We start from the raw sequence: 21,275 nt of genomic DNA, 5'->3' as shown, positions 1-21,275 counted from the left end.
TTTTACCCCTCTCTGATAACTTCAGTTTTCCCTCCCTTACCCTATAATCCTCTGCACTGTTATATTCCACATATGAGTGAAACCATATGTTAATTGTCTTTCTCTGACTGACTTATTTCACTTAGCATTATACCCTCCATGTGATGTGAATGGTAAGTATTTGCCCTTTCTGGTGGCTGAGTAGTGTTCCATTGTATATATTTATACCACATCTTCTTTATCCATTCATCTGTCAATGGATATTTCTGGTCTTTCCACAGGCTGGCTATTGTGGACATTGTTGCCATGAACATTGAGGTATAGGTGCCCCTTTGGATCACTATATTTGTATCTTTGGGGTAAATACCCAGTAGGCAATTGCTATGTCGTAAGGACAGAGGGAACATATTTCAGTATCATAATATAAGCCATCTGGGAAAAGCCCACAGTGAATATTACTCTCAATGGGGAAAAACTGAGAGCTTTTCCCATAAGGTCCCAAACACAACAGGGATGCCCGCTCACCACTGTTGTTCAACATAGTATTGGAAGTCCTAGCCTCAGCAATCAGACAACAGAAAGAAATAAAAGGCATCTGAATTGGCAAAGAAGAGTTCAAACTCTCACTTTTCACAGATGACATACTTTATGTGGAAAACCCAGAAGACTCCATCCTAGAATTGCTAGAACTCATAGAGCTATTCAACAAAGTGTGCATATAAAATCAATGCACAGAAATAAATTGCATTTCTATACCCTAGCAATGAGACAAATCAAAGAGAAATTAAGGAATCTATCACATTTATAATTGCATCAGAAACCATAAGATACCTAGGAATAAACCTATCCAAAGAGGTTAAAGGATCTCAACTCTAAAAACTATACAACACTTATGAAAAAAACCCTAATTCTAGTGTGTAGTCAAGGTTATGAATGGCAGAACCTAAAAATCTTCCTTCAAGTACTTTCCAAAGCTCAGCCTTGACTCTAATTTATAAATTATGAAGTGGTGGTTATTCCAAGAGAATTTTAATTTTGTATAATAATATGAGAATCCCATTTTTAAAAAGTTGCTTATTTATATGGGCACATATATGATTGGAAAAAGCATCTAAAATGACACAACTTGTGATCTGAAATGACTCAACTTGTTTTGGGGACAGAATAAAGAGTTGTATGTGTCCAGATACAAGCACCAGTCTGACTCAGGTACTTTAAATTTATTTCCTGATGGACTATCAGGTGTGAATTCTGCGGGCTTACTGCAGTGCTTGGGAGCCCATAAATGAGAGAGGGATTGAAGAATAGCAGAATGACCTTGCAAATGTTAGGACAGAAACCAGAAGGCACACCTATATAGAGACAATAGATGGGAAAGTAATTCTCAAGGTCTAGAGTATTATACAAATGTGAGTAATTATTACTATCCTAATGGTTGTCCCAGTTGGGTTAGTGGTAAAACTCTTACAGATTGGGTCATTTCATAGGGAATAAAATTCAAAACCCAAGCCAAGCCTGTCAGTCCTCAGTGTAACACCAATTTATCCTCACAGACTCACCTTGTCTAACACTGTGCTCTTCTTGATTAGCTCTATACCCTGTCCTTGACTCATGCCATGTACATTTCCATCTCTGTTATTTGACATTTGATGTTCCACCTTTTTAAATGCCTTCCTATCTCTAGTCATGATTTAAAACCAAGACCAAATTTCACTTCTCTTGTTCTCTTGAACTAATTTTATTTTTAATGTTTGCATTTTTGTGTCTTTTCCTGAAGGAAATTGATTGTAGGTTTAAGTAGAGACATCATGTTTCTGCATTTATCAAATGTATACTCTAGAGTAATAGTTTATAGTTACATACGTAGAAATGTAGTTTTTGGAATAGTGCACTGCTAGGTCTTTCTCTCTTTTTTAAATTTGTGGAGCTACTTACAAAAAGTAAGAAACTAATAAATTGTATATTTGAGTAGAGAGAAAAAATATACCAAAAGTATAGTTAAGGATGATTGAGTTTGAAAAAGGATTAACTTTTCTTGTCTTCTAATTCTTGATGCACCCCTTTACTTTATTGATTTAATGATTATGCATTTGGAAAAAGTACTTCAGTCAAGAGATATATGTTCACTGGATGGCAAGAAATTATTTACTTTGTTTCTTGTGTGATTACAGCTTACTCCTTTGTTCTGAGAATTCTATTTAATTATTTTTAGTAATTTGGACATTATTTAATTCTTTGAACTATAAAAAGGAAACCACTATATTACTACAACTATATATTAACTTATGTATATTTTAATGAAAGAGAAAAAAATTCAGTTATCCACAGAAGTTATAGTATGAATTACAGTAAAGAATTGCCATTAGATTTAAAAAAGAAATAAAACAGCATCAGTAGCATCAGCAATAGTAGTGAAAATGGAGAACTGACTAATAGCTGAACTGATCATAAAGGAAAGAGCTGAAAATTTAATTGGTATAATCCCCCCAAAATTCTAAATTAGGTTTAAGAGGTTCCAGAGAGAACAGTGTCTTTGGGAAGCCATGAATTAAGTTAGAGATTAAGAATTTATGGGAAGGGGGATCCCTGGGTGGCTGAGCGGTTTAGCTCCTGCCTTCAGCCCAGGGCATGATTCTAGAGTCCCGGGATCGAGTCCCACATCAGGCTCCCTGCATGGAGCCTGTGTCTCTGCCTCTCTCTCTCTCTCTCTCTCTGTCTCTCATGAATAAATAAATGAAATCTTAAAAAAAAAAAAAAAAAGAACTTGTGGGAAGCCACAAGGTAAAGGAAGTATCATCATTTAAGGCTTTATATTTTTCAATGAGTTAGGGCACTTGGGATAGTGATTGGAATTGCTCAAACTCAATCTAGATGATTGGAATAAAAATTACATAAGAAATTGTAGCCTAATTGTGAGTAAACTGTCAAATTATTTAATAGCCAGAATTCTTACCTCTAATTGACCTATTTATGTATAGTTTATAAAATACGATTGTAACCCCAAAAGTATCTTGGCAGAATAAACTCTTAGTGAGGGATATGGGTAAATATTTATTATTATAACAGTGTTTATAATGTAAAAATTGGAAGCTAGCTCAATTTTCTGATTAAAGGACACTGTTTAAAGGACTACTGTGTAGCCATAAAACTTGTTATATATTCTTATCTTTATGCATAAAATATATTTATGATGGCTGAGAGGCATTGTTAATTGTGTATATACTATATCATATGTTTTTGAAAAAATATATATGTACCTAAGGAACTGAAAGGAAATGTTGATTATACTTACATCTGGATGGTAAAATAAAATGCATTCTTTATTTTTTGTCTTTTTTATATTTTTAAATCCCTCCACCATTAATATATTCTTTTGTGCTAATTTAATTTGACTTTTCTAATTACCATTTATTTGTTTGCTTTTCTTTTTCTCTTTTCATGCCTTCTATTAGATTGATCAAGTTGTTTTCTGAGCCTATTCATTTAATTTAGAGCTTAGGACATTATATATTTTTTTCTATCCTTAAATGCAAAACTTAAGTTTTCAGTGCAGTACTTAGTTTTACAATTTTTTTAGCAAAATCTGAAAGTCCTCTAGAGTCTTCTATGAAAGAGGACTTTAGCATGCTCTTTCTTCCACAATTTACTGTTTTCTTTCTATCCTCAATATTACTGTTATCTGGAAGGGCCCAGCTTGTTTTTGAACATATAAATAAATGTTAACATTATTTCTGTAGTTAATACTGATTTAGATTTACCAACATGTTTACCATGATTTACCGATTTCATTGTTTATAACTACTTTCTATATCTCCCTTTTTTTCCTGCCTTCATTTTTCTTTTTGTTAGAACATATTTTTTTATTAGTTCTTTCCATGAGAGTCTAGCAGAAGTAAAATAAATATTAGTTTATCATTTTTTGAATGACATTTCAACTGAGTTTATAGCAGAGGCTTTTTCTCTTGCCCAGTTTCTTGTGCTTTGTGAATAACAGAGATGGAGCAGCTTTCAGGCAGCAATCCTGGGAAGTTGACTGGAGGTGCTTTGAACTCCATTAACTGGGAGGACTTTGGTCAGGGGCTGAGTGTTCTCTCCCAGCAGGATAGGACAGCTTGGCAGCAGCCACCTCTACCCAACACTGGTTTCCATGTCAGTGGATCCGACAGCTTGAACCACTCACCTCTGTAGTTTCTGTAGCTTTCAGCTCTATGTTTGTCTTATTTATGCTTTGTAGCATTGTATTTATTGTTTGAAATAAATATCGTACTGTGTTTGAGTAGAGGGAGGATTTTATGTGTGTTTTACTTTGACCTGGAGCACATACACCATTTTTAATAAGACATTTTTAAAAATTGAAGGATGAATAAACAAACCAGTATACCACAGTTCTTTAGTTATAGTAGAAACCAGGAAAAATACTGGCCTTTTATGTGATTTGGTTGTAAATTTAATTAATTAAGGTGGAACTTAGGGAATCTCCTATACTGAAGAATCACTGGTTCTGATTTAATTCTTGAAAGGTTTTAAAAGTACTTCTAACATAATAACAACAAAAAAGACAACAAACGGATACAAATAGGAAAGATAAATGGAATATAGAAATAATGAAGTGAAACTGCAAGTTTCTATATGGCATTTAATTAATTAGTTTGTATATTATGCAAGTGATCTTCCCTCTCTCCTTGACTGTGCTCTCTTTAATAACTTACTGTTTGAAGTCTCATCATATGTGGCCTAATGTTTCTACTCAGCCTTTTTATTGGTTGCTTTCTTAATGAAGAAATAGCTCATGTCCATGATTGTAGGAAGCTATGTATTTGGGCCACAGGATAATTTTAAAAAGTCATCATTACTCACTACATAGCATTACTTGAATTGTATCCTATAAATACAAATGAATAGATACTTTAATGGTTTTTGAACTTATAAATGAGATTTTAAATTGCCAACCTATAAAAAGGAAAAAGTTACCCATCATACCACTTGAAACTACTTCCTGTTTACAGTTATATGGCTGTGTAAGCTAAAGAAATTAAAAACAAACAAAACTAATTTTCACTGCAAAAAACCTATAATGGTGAAAATATAATGTTTATTTAAAAAAGTATAGCTGAGTTTGCATAAAGAGAAATCTCCAAGAGTCATAAATGAAAGGAGAAAGCCGATCCTTAGTGTATATATATCAGCAACACCTCTGATCAATCAAAATTTGTAATGTCTGGGGTTTGGGTTTTTAAACAACACAGGGCTGCCAGAGGCAGTTTCGCCTTGTAAGAAGCAGGTAATTGGAACTGACATCTGTGGATAAGGCCATCACCCTCAGAGTGCTTCCCCCACATAGAAAGGATTAATATTACATTTCACACAGTTCAGATAAATGAGGAAACTTTTTCTGTCTGAACCCTGGGTGAAAAATCAATCTCTTATAAGGAACTGAAATATCATTGTGTTCCTTAGGTGGATTTTGTAGGCTGAATTTATATTGCTTGTATTATGATTTAATCCCAGGACAAGAAATTAGCATTAAATTTGGTCCTTGTACAGTGATACCTCATTCTGCAATATCTTTCCTATCTAGCTTCAAGCTCAAAAGCCTTCCCATTTTTCTATAATCAATAACTTAAATTACAAAGAACAGACAGATGCTAAGAAATGACCCTCAGAGTGCCAAAATTTTGGCTTTGTCAATTGAATTCCTTTTTCTTTTAGCATGTTTTCTGTCTTTTACAGAGAAATGCAGTAATGGCTAAAGCATTTGCACCATGTTTTAGGCTGAAATGGTTAGCTTTTGATTATCCTTTAAATATCTCAGCACCATGAAAAGCAATCGGTTTCATATTGTCCTACTTTGCTAGGTCTCCTATAGAACATGTATAGAATAGGTCAGAGGGTATGAATTGGAGAAACATTCTGTGGTAGGTGAGTCAAGTTTACAGTAATTGCGATCCTTAATACCGACCTATCTTAATAAAGGTAAAAATTTCTCTCTTTAATCTCCCTTTCATGGCTCACTCATCCCCCCCCCCCCCCCGCCTCATTTCCTTAGAAAGATCCATTCTGAAATGTTCCCTACCTCACCCTGACCCATATTCTTCCACTCTCTGACATTTTGGCATATCTGCTGTTCTGATACCAAGTATCAACTGAGTTACTCCATGTGTTTGGTTCAGGATCTGGGAGCCCTAGGTCTCCCTAGCTTAGAAGACAGTACAGATTGAGGCACGTTGTACTGACTAGTTCTCCTTGAATTATCCTTTTCATACATGCCTGTCCTCTAATACACTGTGAGACAAAGAATAGCAACATTAATAGGGTGCTTACATTCATTTATATTTTAAATGGTTTCATTGCCATAGCCTGAAATTCCCATACCTGTATTTCAGAATTTCAGAGTGCTTTGATAGCAACAAATTCTTTGACTATTTGTATTCTTTCAAACTTTCTCAGGCTAGGCATTTTATAGCCAGAGTGTCTTCTAGTATCCAATATACTCTTGTCAGAAACCTATAAAATCTGACATAAGATAGGTTGTAGCCTTATGACTCAGGAAATTGAAGATATGAAAGTAGCTCTCAATCCTGGAGAAAATGTTAATTAAATAGATTAATTTCCCAAATCCTAATGCAATTCTTCCTTGCTTAGGATGGGGTTACATCCCAATGAGCCCATCATAAGTTGAAGATATTAAGCTGAAAATGCATTTAATACTTAACCTACTAAACATCATAGCTTAGCCTAGTCTACATTAAACATGCTCAGAACACTTATATAATTAGCCTATAGTTGGGCAAAATCATCTAACACAAAGCCTATTTTATAATCAAGTGCTGAATATCTCATTTAATTGAATACTGTACTTAAAATAAAAAACAGAATGATTGGGTACAGAATGTTGTAAGTGCATCAGTTGTTTACACTGGTGATCACATGGCTGACTGGGAGCAGTTGCTCACTGCCACTGCCCAGCATCATGAGAGGCTATATCATATCTTATATTGTTAGCTCAGGAAAAGATCAAAATTCAAAATTAAAACTGTGGTTTCTGTTGAATGCATATTGCTTTCATACCATCATAAAGGTGAGAAATTTTAAGTCACACCATTGTAAGTCAGGGACCATCTATATTTTATTCATTCTCATATCTTTAGATCTAACCTTTTCTGTTATTCCACAGAGTCCTTCGTTGTATTTCGAATATTGGTTTATTCTATGTCTAGATATATAAAACTAGGATTTCCCAGAATATGTATTTGGACTTTGTGTTTTGTTTTATGTTTGGTTTGTTTTATTTTAGCTTAGGATCCTTCAGAACAGTTGCTTCAGTGTGATTCAGTAGAATTGAATAAATGGAAGACCTTGATCCAGAAGCATATCCATATCGGTCAGAAAGGGATAGCTGAGCTGGTGCTTTGTGACAGCAGAATCACAGCCCAGTGACAGAGCAGGATATGGAACAGTGCCTATTATTACAGAAACTACCCAAATGAACGATATGGTTCTCAAAATCAACTCTGAATCTATAAAACAGAATCCAGTACTTCCCTCCCTTTTTCATTACAATATCTTAACAAATAAAAAGAAATAGTATTAATAATGCAGCATTTCTCCATCTAGTATTTCTGCAGAGCAATAATAGTTTTAATAAGTGTTCTGTCAAAAATAAGGGTGTTCAAATAAGTTTGGCTGATGCTAACTTTGGCCAAAATTACTTTAATTAAAGACTTTTCACCACCTTTAAAGGTGATGTGCATTGTGATTGTTCTAGAAAATAATACAATACACAGTATGTCCTGAATACATTTGATCAGGGTACCTTTCATTCAGAACCATTCATTAATATTTCTATAAACTGGTGTTCTGAGGTCTAGGCAAGACAGCCATGCTAGAGTCTCATGAAAGACCTCAGCCAGTAAATAGCATCCTGTGCATTTTACTTGGTGTAGATTCATTTGCCTCAATCATGAACCACCAAGAACAGTCTTGTACTTGATAGTAGGTAAAAGTTCCCATACTTTAGGATGTTGTGATCTAAAGCAAGATTAGCTTTGATTATTATTATTGTTTTTAAATTCAAATTTTTTACTCTGCCATGGACTAGATATGTCATGTAGCATATCTAAACCTCGGGTTCTTTATCTGTAGTATGGAAATAATAATAGCACCTGAACCTTCAAGGAAGAGATCTGGTCTAGCTCTTTTTTCTCTTTATTCTAGACCTAGTATATTCAGTGTTTAGAATTTTTGCTAGATGAAAGAAATTATAAATGTATACAGGGATCAACAAAACTTTTGAGAAATAATAGAATAAAGTCCAATGTGGGACTCTCCTGTTCCCTTCCCTTCCCTTCCTGAAGGGAAGTCAAAAACAGTGAAGAGAACCACGTGGATTGTTTAGTCAGTGAAAATGTCTCATAAGAGGTACTTTGAACCAGAACTTGTATTTATGCCATAAGTTTTTCACAAATACTGTATTACGCTACTGGTTGTGAAGATTAAGAGCCTTGATTTTACTAAGATGTTGTAGAGTTTACACATGTATAGACTGAAAGACAATACGTTTACCCTCTTTTGCCCAGAGTTTGTCCTGCCATTGATCTAAGTGCCAAAATATTAATACAATGCAGTGTGGCTCACAAAGTAGATAAAGTCATTTGATATGGTGGCAACACATTATTTCCACCTGGACTATCTTCAGTCTGTAGTCTCACAGAGAATCAGAAACTTTATTTACGTCCCATCAGCAGTTTATAACCTAGGGGTACCTGGGTGGCTCAGTTAGTTAAGCATCTGCCTTCGGCTCAGGTCATGATCCCAGGGTCCTGGGATTGCGTCCCACATCAGGCTCCTTGCTCAACAGGGAGCCTGCTTCTCTCTCTTCCTCTGCCTCTTCCCCAGCTTGCGTGCTCTCTTGATCTTTCTCTCTCAAATAAATAAATAAAATCTTTTTTTTTTACAAAAAAAGAGTTTATAATCTAGATATCCCCATTACTTAAAATTACTTAGTATATTTGTCCCTGTGGAGGTATACCTTGTATTTTTTTAACATATGATTGTGACCAGCAGAAGACACTACATAGATGAGTTAGCTATAGACAAGTAGAGATCTTTTTCAACTTTTGCAAATATTTAAGGAGAGTTAGGAAATAATATATATATTTACTCTATAGTATTTCAGTGCCACTCTCCTTAAAATGTATTATATGGAACTTAGAAGTTCAATATAGTATTATTACTTGAAAGTGCACTGGTATGAGATTTGTGATTTGAAATGAAATTTCTTTTTTCATAGTTGCTAGGACTGTGGAGGAAGAAAAACCCCATAATTTCCAGGGTATTATATGTGATTAATATTTCAACATTAACAGTATTGTCACTTGGTTGTAATAAGCTTTACCTGTACTTTCCGACTTTTCTGTTAATACTGAAGTTTAATTAGAAAATAAAGTCTTGATGAAGTGGAAGCCTTAGGTTGGTGATTTAGGAATTTACTTTCTAGACAAGTCAGTCTTGGTATACACTCCCATGTCTGTTTCTGTAAATAGTTGATTCTCTCATAATGCTATTTATCCTGGTCACTTCTCAAATTTGTTTTGAAGTACATGAATATGCTTTAGGAAGAGTGAAATACATGCATACATACCTTATTTTTTTACTATTTACAGCATTCTTTGTATTGAAATTCAAAAAATAATCATTACTTACCGAGTAATATGTTTACATTAAAATATATATAACTTTGTTTTAATGAGAAGACTACATTATGATAGAGGAAAAATATAACTGCTTTCTTTTCCTCATAGAGTTTGCATTCTATCTGAAAGAGGGTACATAGTCTGGAAATGTGCCAAGTCACATATAGTAGGAAAAAAATTCCATATATATATAAATGTATGTATGTATTTAAAAGTATTTGCCTCTGCTAGGAAAATATAGCAATAGGAAGAGGGAATCTACCTTTAATAGTTTATGTAAATAGGAGAAAAATAATATATAAAGAACATGCACATATGTACAAAGATAGCTCAATTTCAAATTCACACCAGAAACAAAACATTTTTTTTCTTCAAAAACCAAGGATATAATAATAAGAAACGTATTTAATTGATTTTAATAGTACTAAACAAAAGCAGAAAAGTTATATTTTAAGAAATCATTGTATGGGCTAATGGCCATTTTGCTGTCATAAAAATCCTTTATTTAGCCCTCTCCACAAATAAGCTCACAGCAGGAGAAAGGCCACTAGTTAGAGCAATTTGGAGGATAAGTAAACAGAAGGAATGGCTAGGAGCATAGTGTCATCTGGCAGAGAGCTTATTTCCTGAATCCTGTGGATCTGGTTAAAACCCAACAGAGATGCCAATATGCTTCTCCTCAGTAAATGCTACCAGTCTCCACGCCACCAGGCCCACTGAGGCTTATGTGTGGTATTTTATCCAAGTGATCCTTTGCATAGCTGCACAGTGCCTGCAATGACCTGAGTCAGTCATGCAAAGAGACTTTCTTATGCTTACACCAATATTTTCTTTTAGTTTCCATTTTCTGCTGCTCCTGACCTATGGGTTGGTGCTGTTGTTCAATGATGTAAGCGGAGTGGTGGGTGAGGTACTCTGTGCTCTTCTTAGATAAGATTTTGAATTTGTTTAAAAGCAAAGCTAAAAATCCCCAGGCTGAATTTCTTTACAAGGTTGCTGTCATGTGTGCACCTGGGATACCCATCTCTTCAGAAGGGTGGGGAGAAGTGAGGTCCGTTGATTCCGAAGAGAGAACAGTCGATGTCCGAGGAGCAGGTGCTGGTAAGCAACAATGAGTTTGGGGCACGGGGATCCCACGTCATTATTTTTAAGAGTTGGACAGAAACCTATATTATATACTCCCTCTGTATCTGTTTCTCCCCTGTAAGTATTCCCATTCTGTGTGTGTGAGGTGTGGAGTGATTTTGTTCCATTTTCTCAGCAAAGTTTCTAACTACCAATTTTATCTTCATTCTTTTTCTCTGAAAAAGAGATGATTAGATTTATGATTTAGCTCTAAAGACTGTAAGATAATTAATCACATTTGTGATTTATTGTGTAATAGCCAACCCCAAAATATTTAAAGATTACAACATCAATATTCTCTGAAAATAAGGAAAAGGAATAGCAAGTTGTTTAATTGTGCATGAGTTTTGTTTTGTCATCAGTATATTCCACGCTAATACAAAGAGTGAGAAATACCTGACAAATTAGAACTATCTATTAGTGGGTAGTTCAGTCCAAATATAGGAAGTTAGTGTCAATTTTTCAAAATAATGGGTCCTGGGTTCTTGAAAAGAGCTGAAACCCTTCCACACAGGCCTTTTCCTGTACCACAGTAGCACAAGGTCAAATGGTGTATGTGAAGCAAGCTCAAAATTGCAATTGATGTTAGGCTTTATGTGTTCTCTCCCCAGGGAAATCAGTCTGCTGGTCTATGAAAGGCTGTGGAATCACAGCTGAGTGAGTGGTTTTGAAATATTATAACCCCAAGATGGGATATATGTAGTTCAAAATGGGCAGTGATAGAAATGCTTTAAATAAGTAAATATTACTAATATAAATTTCTGAATTGACAAGATAAAAATGGAAGGGTTTTTTTTTTCTACCTATATGAACAATGTCCTCAGTGACACTATTCTGTGCATAGAATCTTAGAGTATGTTATGCCCAGAAATAAGTGAAAGGACATTTTAAAATAAAATCGATATTAGCCCCTTCTTTTATTGATTCTGTATTTTAACTCTGAAGTTATGAAAGCTTTGTATACCATTTCAGAGACCTTATTCAGTTTACGAAGTATCTTTTGTTAGAAATATAATTTGTTACCACTCGATTAATTTTTTCATATGGAGGCACTTTAGGGAATTCAAGATAATTATACCAAATTAACAAAATTCATGACATGAAATGAGAGAAGAATATTAGATTAATAGCATTCAAAATGACTTTGTAATCTGAAATAAATTCATACCAGGTAATAAATGAGAAAAAATAGGAAAACATAAAAAAATACCTCAAAACTCAGGTACAGTAATAGTCACATGCAGTGAATTAAAATATTTTCATTTAGCTGGCTTAGCCTACATATAGGTCTATAAGGTCCATAGATTCTTACATTTCAATCAAACAAAATTATATGGTATCATTGGACCTAGGGAAAACTGGTAAATTGATTGTTGAAAGTTGGACTCTCTTTCCATAGATTATCTTCAAGTATACTTGCTGGGCCAGTAGATCAGTCTCTAGACCATGACATTCTTATGTGTACCTTATGACAGTGCCATAGTGAAAGGAATTTAAATTCAGCAAGGATAAGATTTCAGTCCTATAAACAGCTCTGGAAAATATTCACTGGCTTCAAATGTAGGATATAGAGGTAGATGATTATAGGCCCCTTCTGCATCACCATGGTTTTCCACACCAAGTCATTAACACTTTAACTTTGAGGTAATCCATCAGAATAATTGCAGTAGCTCCTATATATCATGGTGTAATGAAGAGCTTTTGCATGGACATTCAAGTCAGATAAAGTCAAATCTGAATTCCAGCTTTCCAAATTCACGTGACTTTGGGCAAATTAATTAGCCTTTCTGAGCTTCATCAGTAATATGGGATAAGTAATACTGATTTTGTCATATATCTCTAAGAATTACATGGAGTATGTAAAATTAACACAGCACAATATCTGGCACATAAAAATCATTCAAATGATATTTATTTCCTTTTCTCTCTTCCCAGCAACAATTTGACCAGTCTTTAACTTAAGCCAGTTTAAAACATACTTTAAAGTTTAGGGTAAAGAAAAAGCAAAGATTCTAAATAGAGGCTAAAGACATATTCTGTTAAGGGGTTGAAAACATTCAGATTTGCTATTTTGTGTGAGGCTGATATTTTGCAGTTGATTTGGTGGTGGTGAGATGATCCATAGTTCAGTATTAATTTTTTTCTTATCAGATAATTATTTTTAACAAGTATAATTTAATTAAACACTGCATTTAATTTAAATAAATGAAAGATGGTTCTTAATTCTCTCCCTATTATCATTTGATCATTTAATCTTCTAAAACAAACTAGAAGCAGTCTGCTTCTACTTTTCAATAATATTCCCTAGTGAATTAGAGAAGTGTATTATTTTTCATTGTTGTCTCTGGAAACAGAATGATATATCATGATAAAAATGAATTTAAAGGAGTGACATAATTTCAAATCAACTAATTTGGTTGTTATTATTGCTTTTGTTCTGTAGTACATGATATGGGGTTGATAGTGTAAATGTAGCAACCTAACAGAGAATAATGATTCTATGCTTCAGTGAGAGTGCGTGGTAAAAAAGACAGAGTTGTGACTCTACAATCATCAAAAAGCTGCACATTTAAAATGTTGAATATAATATGGACACCCTCCCCAACTCCTGTTAAAACCTGTCTGGAGTTGTTCTTTTGCCCCCTGGAGATGAGCCACTATTACCATTAGGCTGGCCATACCGGAACACTTTTGTCTATGTTCTCAACAATCACTCCTGAATTCCTGGTTTATGCCTCCTGGTGCCAGTTGTCATTGGGCTGAGTAAGATTTCTCAGGGAAACTGCAGGGGAAATGATCTGTTACACAGAGCTTGTTAGGACCATTGCCAGTGATTGATAATGGGACCAAATCATTTCAGGTGCGTTTTCTAAGGTCCACAAGCCAGCAGGGGTCTGCTTGACTTTGTTATCTTAGCCCATGGATATCTCAGTGCAATGTCACTGGGGAAATAATAGGAGGAGCTCTTCAAGCATATGCCTAAGTCTTTTCTCCTGTGCTAGTTTTAAGGGACCACAGCATTACATTTTGTTTCATTTCGTGTCTCTGCCTACAGGAAGGTAACATCTTCTGTGCATTGTTTCAGGAAATGGTTAATTACGGACCTACCAGAGCTTTGGTATTTGCTACAGTGGGAACCTCTTTAGTATAGCACAGAGCACTATAGATTAATGCAGTAATCAATGAGAATCTGTACACTGCAGAGATCTGTTTTGATGACAGCAGCACTTATGGCCTTGTTTAGTGTCACCGTTGTATAATGTTGGACACTGCAGGCTTTTTAAATTTTTTTGGTTTTGATTTAGAATGCAAGGACCACAGGGAATTTTAACATTTTTTTGCATTTTTGGTGTTTTTTTTTTTATTGTGTTGTGCATTTGCCGCTTTTGCTAGCTAGAATTTAGTGATTTGATGCCAGTAGCATTTATTTAACCACTCCGATGCTGCTGTTATGTTTGCTGGGTTTCTGCAGTTTCTCCTACTTCATACGTTGCACTCAGGAACAGGTAAACTAAGCTATATTAATTTTATACATAAATGTAAAATTAATAGAATATATTGTTTAATTATCCCAAGAGTAAGATATTAAAATGCTTCATTTAGAGCCTATCAATATAGAATAAGGAATAGTTTGCTTTTAACATGCAATTACACAGATATATCATTTTAAAATACAGTAGTGATCATTGAGTTGCATTATATGAAGTTATTTTCATGTTTATGTTTTAAGTAACAGAAGTGTACATTAAATTGTCTACAATTTAGTATTTAATTTTTAACTTGATATATATATACACACACATATATATTACACAATTAATTCAGAAAGTATGTATTTTCCTTTTCTGATTGACCAAAGATAGTTGTTTTCCATGTTTACTGAATTTCATTAAAATTAGAAAGCTTCAGAACTTAATCTTCTTAAAGACAGAAAGATACCAGTTTCTGTATAGATTGTTATTTTAAAGTGTATAGACAAAGGCTGCCAAGGCCTGGTATCTCCTAATCAACAGTCCTGATTTTAGCGCACAGCACGGAATTGCCTGTGTTTCTGTGATGTTCAGCTGTGGACTAAAGGAAAAACTGTTTAGATATAGGGAACAGATAGCCCAGACAGAAAAAAGGAAAGGAAAATGCAGTCTTTCAGGTTAGAGATTTGAGTATGTGACCTTGGACGACAGAGTAACCAACCCCTCCTGGCCCTTGTTTCCATTCTGCCTGTTTGAAAAGAGACTACTGTTATTCTCAGTGGGAATGACACAATGTTTTTCAGGGCCTCAGGATTGTCTGATGATTATTTCTGTGTAAAAAAAGACGCTGTTATTAAATTTTTAAAGGTATACATTTTCTTAATAAAGGAAGGGAACAGAGTTTTGTTTTGTTTTGTTTTGTTTTTTGTCTTTTCTGTGTAGTGTTTTAGCAGCTGAGGCTTTTTTTGGAGGGGAGATTATGGGTCTTTTAAATTAAACTGGTAAATCTCATGGCTTCATTGTAACTATTTTGCCAAATTGGCATTGAGGAAATGTGAGGTGTCCTGAGGGCATTTGCTGTTAGACTGTATTCCTTGGAGCTGTGCGGAGGGGAAGGGGCACATCTCGAGTTATGCAGCAGCAGGATAAGGTCCTAGATGCAGAGGCTCTGGGACTCTCTAAAAGCCTGCCAGGGACACGAGCTTGCCTGGCTACTCCCTTGCTCCCTCTCAGGTACAGCAAGTACTGCTGAGAGCAGCTAAGGAGAGTGCCTGCCTGCTCTTCCCGGCAAATGACTTTCAAGAGGTTCACTTTCTTGCTGAGGACAAGCTTAAAATCCAAGAGATCAGAGGCAAATGGTGACAGGCACTGAGGGGGGCACTTGACGGGATGAGCACTGGGTGTTATTCTGTATGTTGGCAAATTGAACACCAATAAAAAATAAATTTATTATAAAAAAATAAAAAGAAAAGAAGCAGCCAGCCACCTTCTACTTGTAAAAGTATTAATCACATTGTTGTCTGTCAACTGCCAGTTAACATTCATGACAAACTAAATATGTTCTTTCTAGAGGACAGAGGATTTTATTTTGAATTGACATATACTTGCAGAGTAGCTATGGTTGCTATCTGATAAAGATGAATCTCATGTTTATGGTCATATTTACTGTGTCTTCTTGATAGACACCCACTATTTTGAGAGGAAGACTGAAGCAATGATGGTTCGTGCTCCCACATTTGCACCTGAGAGATGAGATGAAACTAATGTGATTGATTATCTAGCTTTGAGGGAGCAGTCTATTTGATTTTACAGTCTCTATAAATGCATGTATGAAGGCAGTAACTTCACTGGTGAAATGATCATCATACAGAAGCTTGCCCACTCAGTTCTCTTCAAACTCTGTGATTTTATGTGATACTGTTATTAACACATGGTTAAAAAGCTCTTCAGGAGAAGGAGATATTTTTATTTTGAAGTACTGCCTGTGAATGGTCTGGAGGAAAATTTTATTAGAGAAATGATGGAAGTCATTTGGAAAACAAAGACAAAATTAATCTCAGCAAACAGCAAATCTATATTGTAGGTAATCCTAGAGTGTTGGGGAGAAAAAATTTCTTTGCCGTTCAAGATTCTTCTAGCTGATCTAAGGATTAGAGTGACATGAGACAGAGTAACATTAAAAAAAAAAAAAAAGAAAACCAACAAGGTTTAATTACCTGTGCATGGAGGCCCAATAATGAAATTAAGACCTAAAGAAACGATCAATGCAGGCAGTTTCTATGCCTTTTAGATATCTTTTTTTTCTCAGATGATGATGTGCTTTTTATTTTTGGATCAACTAGACATATCACAAAAACTCTTTATTGGACAAACTTCAGTCACAACAGCATCCACATAGCAAAAGAGGATGGGGTTATAGTGGGGAGCATTTCAGGAGTGGGGTGAGGGAAGATTTCCAGGGTCCCTACTGCTTCCTGTGCCTGCAGTCACCCTGTGACCTGTGACATCTGAGAGCATGTCTTAACAGAGGGAAGATCAAGGCAGCCAGAGTCAGAGTGGCCCTGATGCCGACACTGAGACAGACTGGGCACAGAGGTCCCTCCAAGATGCCATCTTCCCACTGATAGTGATAGTCTCCAGGGAAAGCCAGATCCAGGTAGGAGGTTACAGGAAAATGACTGTGAGGAGAGTCAATAATAAATAAAATGAATATTTCTTCTCAATTTTCTAAGGCCTGGAAGATTAAATAGAAGCATGTCCAATCATAAGAATAGAGAAATCAATGAAGAATTACTAATTATAGTAATATTAATAATCAAGAAGACTTTTATTCTATTCAGTTCCACACCGATAAATGGTAGGCTAGTGAAATGGGTTTAGATTTTGGATAGCCTGCTTCAAGTAGGCCATCTTTTCTCTTTAGGAAGGTAATTGTCATAATAATATAATGAGTTGGTCAGTTCACTTCAGAAATCCAACCAAAAATTGTAAATGCCTAGTAAGTCACTTGTTTCAAAGAAGGTTTTGTGTGAGCTGTATGAGTTTTACAGGGAAATAAATTTTTTATTTGATAAATTGTAAATATTGAATAGATTTCAAAGCTGACTTCAGAAAAGGTGGCATATTGATTAACAGATGTAGGTTCTAGCAAACATGTTTTCTGTTGTATAACACCTGTCAGATATTTTAGACCTATTAATGACTTTTGAACTTTTTTGTGGTAACAAGAAGCTGTTAGTCTTGCAATTTCGATTTTTTGTTGGTGTTATTTCATTTGTTTGTTTTTCCCTCTCTAGAGAATGCTTAGCCTTTGAAGTTTGTTCTTAACTTCTAAGCAGGTCCAAATTGGAACAATTGTTTTATCCACTTTGAAGTTTTACTCTTATTTCAGGATTATGCTTTCTAATGGTTTAGATTACATAAAGTTTGTGTTTTTTTTTTCTATATTTTCCTTCTTAGTCAATGTCTTTGAAGTTGTTTAAGGAACTCATCAGGGAAGAGATTTTAGCACATCTATATATAGTATTTCTCTTGCCTGTTGATATTAAAGTCTTTTCAAAAATATGATTCATTAGAGTACTGATAGCTCATGAAAGTGCTTTCTGAGATGAATTTCTTTTCCCTCTGTATATAATCATAAAGCTCATTTTCTCAGGGTATGGTTTCTTGATTTCCTAAGTGTCTAGCTTAAATAGGGTTCTTAATGAAAGCATACTGCTGAGCCTGAGGACCTATAAAAGAGGATAATTCTGGGAGCTAAAGGTAAAGCACCAAGGCAATATAGCAGTGTCCTAGTTTGAGTCACCCCTTCATCCAGACTCTTCAACCATTTGCTAGTAATTTGGAGAGTGGTCATAGGCCCATTAGAGAAATAAAGGAAGCAGTGGGCTCTCACAAAACAATACTTACTGCACACAAAATTTTATGTACAATTTTAAAGAGCATATGGATCCCCTAACTCTAATTATGGATCATGTAAAAGGGCTCACATAACTCAGATTATAAAGTTTGCCTTAAAGATCACAAAAACAAAAAAGTACTTGGCATTCCATGGTAGAAAAGTCTTGCCCTATGTGAAGGTAAGCCATTTCTCTTCCCAAGTGACCGAAGTGAGTAAATAAACCCAACACTCACTTCAAAATATTATTGCTAAAAAAACAAACAAAAACCCAACTTCATTACTGTTTCAATTTTTCATGGGGTGTTATTCCACATCATAGTAAAAAAATCTACCACAAGCTTAACTTTCTGAAAGGTAAATAAATGATAAGATGCATTGATATAAGTAAAGAGACTAGAAATGACAGAAAATTCAAATACAACATAGAAAGCTTTCATTTAGATGAGTGGGAGACTATATAGGGACCCACATTATTTCATCTGTACCTGAAGGGCCAGCTAGAGCTATTTCTGTTCAGAATGACTTAACAGAGACTAGAGTTTTTTCTGACATTAGGCATCCTGGAAAAATATGTTATGACTACCTGACATCAGAGGCTAGTCTTGTTCAAGCTCAGACATTTACTTATAGAGATTTCTATGTAAGGTTTATTTTAGTCTATGAAATTTTACTGCAATTGGAACTATTCAATGAGAACATGAAGGTGATGGGAAGATTGAGCACAGAATAAGAGCCCCCTAAATATCTATTTAATCTGAGAGATCCTTCACAGTGATAAACCTGTGGTTTATAATGAGGAGAAGGATTTGTCTTTGGAGTTTTTGCTTGAAGTTGTCCCTTTTGAGTTTACTATACAGAATCTTTGAATATACCATTTGTAGTTTCCACATTTGCCTGGCTGGTTTATAAAACTAAACTGAAATGGGTACAGTTTTCATGTCTGTGAACTAAGTGCATATCTGGATGTTTGATGTAAAATATGATGCAATGATAATTATGTTAAAGGACCACAGTAGGCCCAAAGATCTGGAGTGTGTGTGTGTGTATGTGTGTCATTTTTTTGTCATCAAAATTATTAGTGTATCACTTTGGAAAATGAATGGAACTATAAAAATTCTTAGTAATAAGTGAAATTATAAAGGCTAGCAATTGTTGTCTTTCATTATTTTTATCCCTTTCAACAGTAAAAAATGCAAATAGCCAGGCTAGAGTAGTATAGTTTGTCATTTAAAAAATGAGTATTTATTCCTTAGAATAGAGTTGCAATAATTACCTTAGCCTGGTTTCTTTAAAAATATATTTCAAACATGAATAAGCATTTTCTACTGAAAAGTAAAGACTACTTACAGTCTTGCCATATAGAAAGAAATAAGATTGAGTTTAGGAGATGTCTATTGACAGACTCTTTCATTTTTATTATTTTATTATTTCTTTTAAAGATTTTATTTATTTATTCATGAGAGACACACAGAGAGAGAGAGAGACAGACAGACAGACAGACAGAAACATAGGCAGAGGGAGAAGTAGGCTCCATGCAGGAAACGCGATGTGGGACTAGATCCCAGGACTCAAGGATGACACCCTGAACCAAAAGCAGGTGCTTAACCACTGAGCCACCCAGGTGTCCCCAGACTCTTTCATTTTTAAAAGGAGATAAGCTTTTAATTTGAGTTAAAGTATATATAAAATAAGTCCTGCCATCAAAAAGAATGAAATTTTGCCTTGCAACAACATGGATAAAACTAGAGGGTATTATGCTAAGGAAAATAAGTCAATCAGAGAAAGACAAATATGATTTCAGTCATATGTAGAATTTAAGAAACAAAACAGAAGAACATAGGGGATGAGAAGGAAAAATAAAATAAGAACAGGGAGGGAGGCAAACCAAGAGAGACTTTGGGAAAGATTAAGGTAAACTGATTTTTTTCTTAATATTGGAACTATTATAATCACACTAATTATTTGATCTTTATGATGGGCTTCATCCATTTTTCCAACTCATTCTTGCTGTGATCAGAAAACATTATAACTCAATTTGGGTTGGTATATATGGAAATGAGGTGCAGTATAATTGTTATTGTTAAAATCATTGGAATTATTCAATCAATCTTAAATGTGCTCTTAATTATTGGGAGAAATTACCTAAAGATATTTACTGTCTTTGTGAATGAAATCATTATGTCTTAATCAGGAAAGGTTTGTTATAGATTTGTAAAATTTGCATTAGAAAACATTTGAAAAATCATTATTTTTAACATTGTTGAAATAGCAATTTAGTCTTTTTTCATAAAAGAGTTTCTTTTTTTTTTTTTAAGATTTTTATTTATTTATTCCTGAAAGACACAGAGAGAGAGAAAGAGAGGCAGAGGGAGAAGCAGGCTCCATGTGGGGAGCCTGACATGGGATTCGATCCTGGATCTCCAGGATCAGGCCCTGGGCTGAAGGCGGCACTAAACCGCTGAGCCACCTGGGCTGCCCCATAAAAGAATTTCAAGAATAATTGACAGATTTAATGTCATTGAAAATTTTAAATATCAGTGAAAACAGTATTCAGTTTCAGTTTTTTCGCCAAATAGTTGTTAATTTCACAATTTAATTCAGTGACATGATCAATCCCCTAGAAAGAGTTTTGTTTGCTTTGCTCTTAAAAAGGCAATAATTTTGATCAAGAATATTTAGAAGACATTTCAGCTACTCTGTGTATAGTATGTTTTGCAAAGAACAATTAATTCTATCTTTCCCATTTCTTGTACTAAATTCACAAAATGTCAAGAAATAGAACATTCAGAGGGAGAAAATAAGAATTAATGTTTATCATTCATTGAATCCTTTATTACATCATAAATCAAAAGCAGTTATTTGATCAACAATTACTGCATGTCTGTTTTTTGTTGTTTTTATGAGTAATGATTTAATTTTGAAATGGTGAAAACTCAGATTCAAGTCCGTAATTCTTGATAGCTAAATTTTCCAACATGCCAAATATTTGCCAACCAGCTTGTTGTTGTTGATGCTACTTGTTTGTTATTTTACTTAAAATCTTTTTCATCAGTATTGTATATTACTCTTTCATTTTTAGTTTTAAATTAAACCAGAAAACCAGAAAAG

At 34.6% G+C, this 21,275-nt stretch overlaps 1 protein-coding gene across 49 annotated transcripts in view; it reads left to right on the top strand.

Moving 5' to 3' along the window:
* The window catches only part of RIMS1 (regulating synaptic membrane exocytosis 1), a 477,109-nt gene that overhangs the window by 279,297 nt on the left and 176,537 nt on the right, over positions 1 to 21,275 (top strand). For 2 of the 49 annotated variants that reach the window (XM_077903452.1, XM_077903451.1), the window contains exon 1: positions 10,447 to 10,772. The exons of 46 other annotated variants lie outside the window; for them this stretch is intronic. In XM_077903452.1, coding sequence (XP_077759578.1) covers positions 10,673 to 10,772 — 100 coding nt within the window. In that variant the 5' untranslated portion in view covers positions 10,447 to 10,672. Of the gene's footprint in view, positions 1 to 10,446; positions 10,773 to 13,821; positions 14,303 to 21,275 lie in introns of those variants that run through there. One more of the 49 variants, XM_077903453.1, reaches the window with a different exon arrangement.

The sequence above is a fragment of the Canis aureus genome, chromosome 7 (genome assembly GCF_053574225.1).
Source record: "Canis aureus isolate CA01 chromosome 7, VMU_Caureus_v.1.0, whole genome shotgun sequence".
NCBI lineage: Eukaryota > Metazoa > Chordata > Mammalia > Carnivora > Canidae > Canis > Canis aureus.
This window is presented reverse-complemented; position numbering and strand designations above follow the sequence as displayed.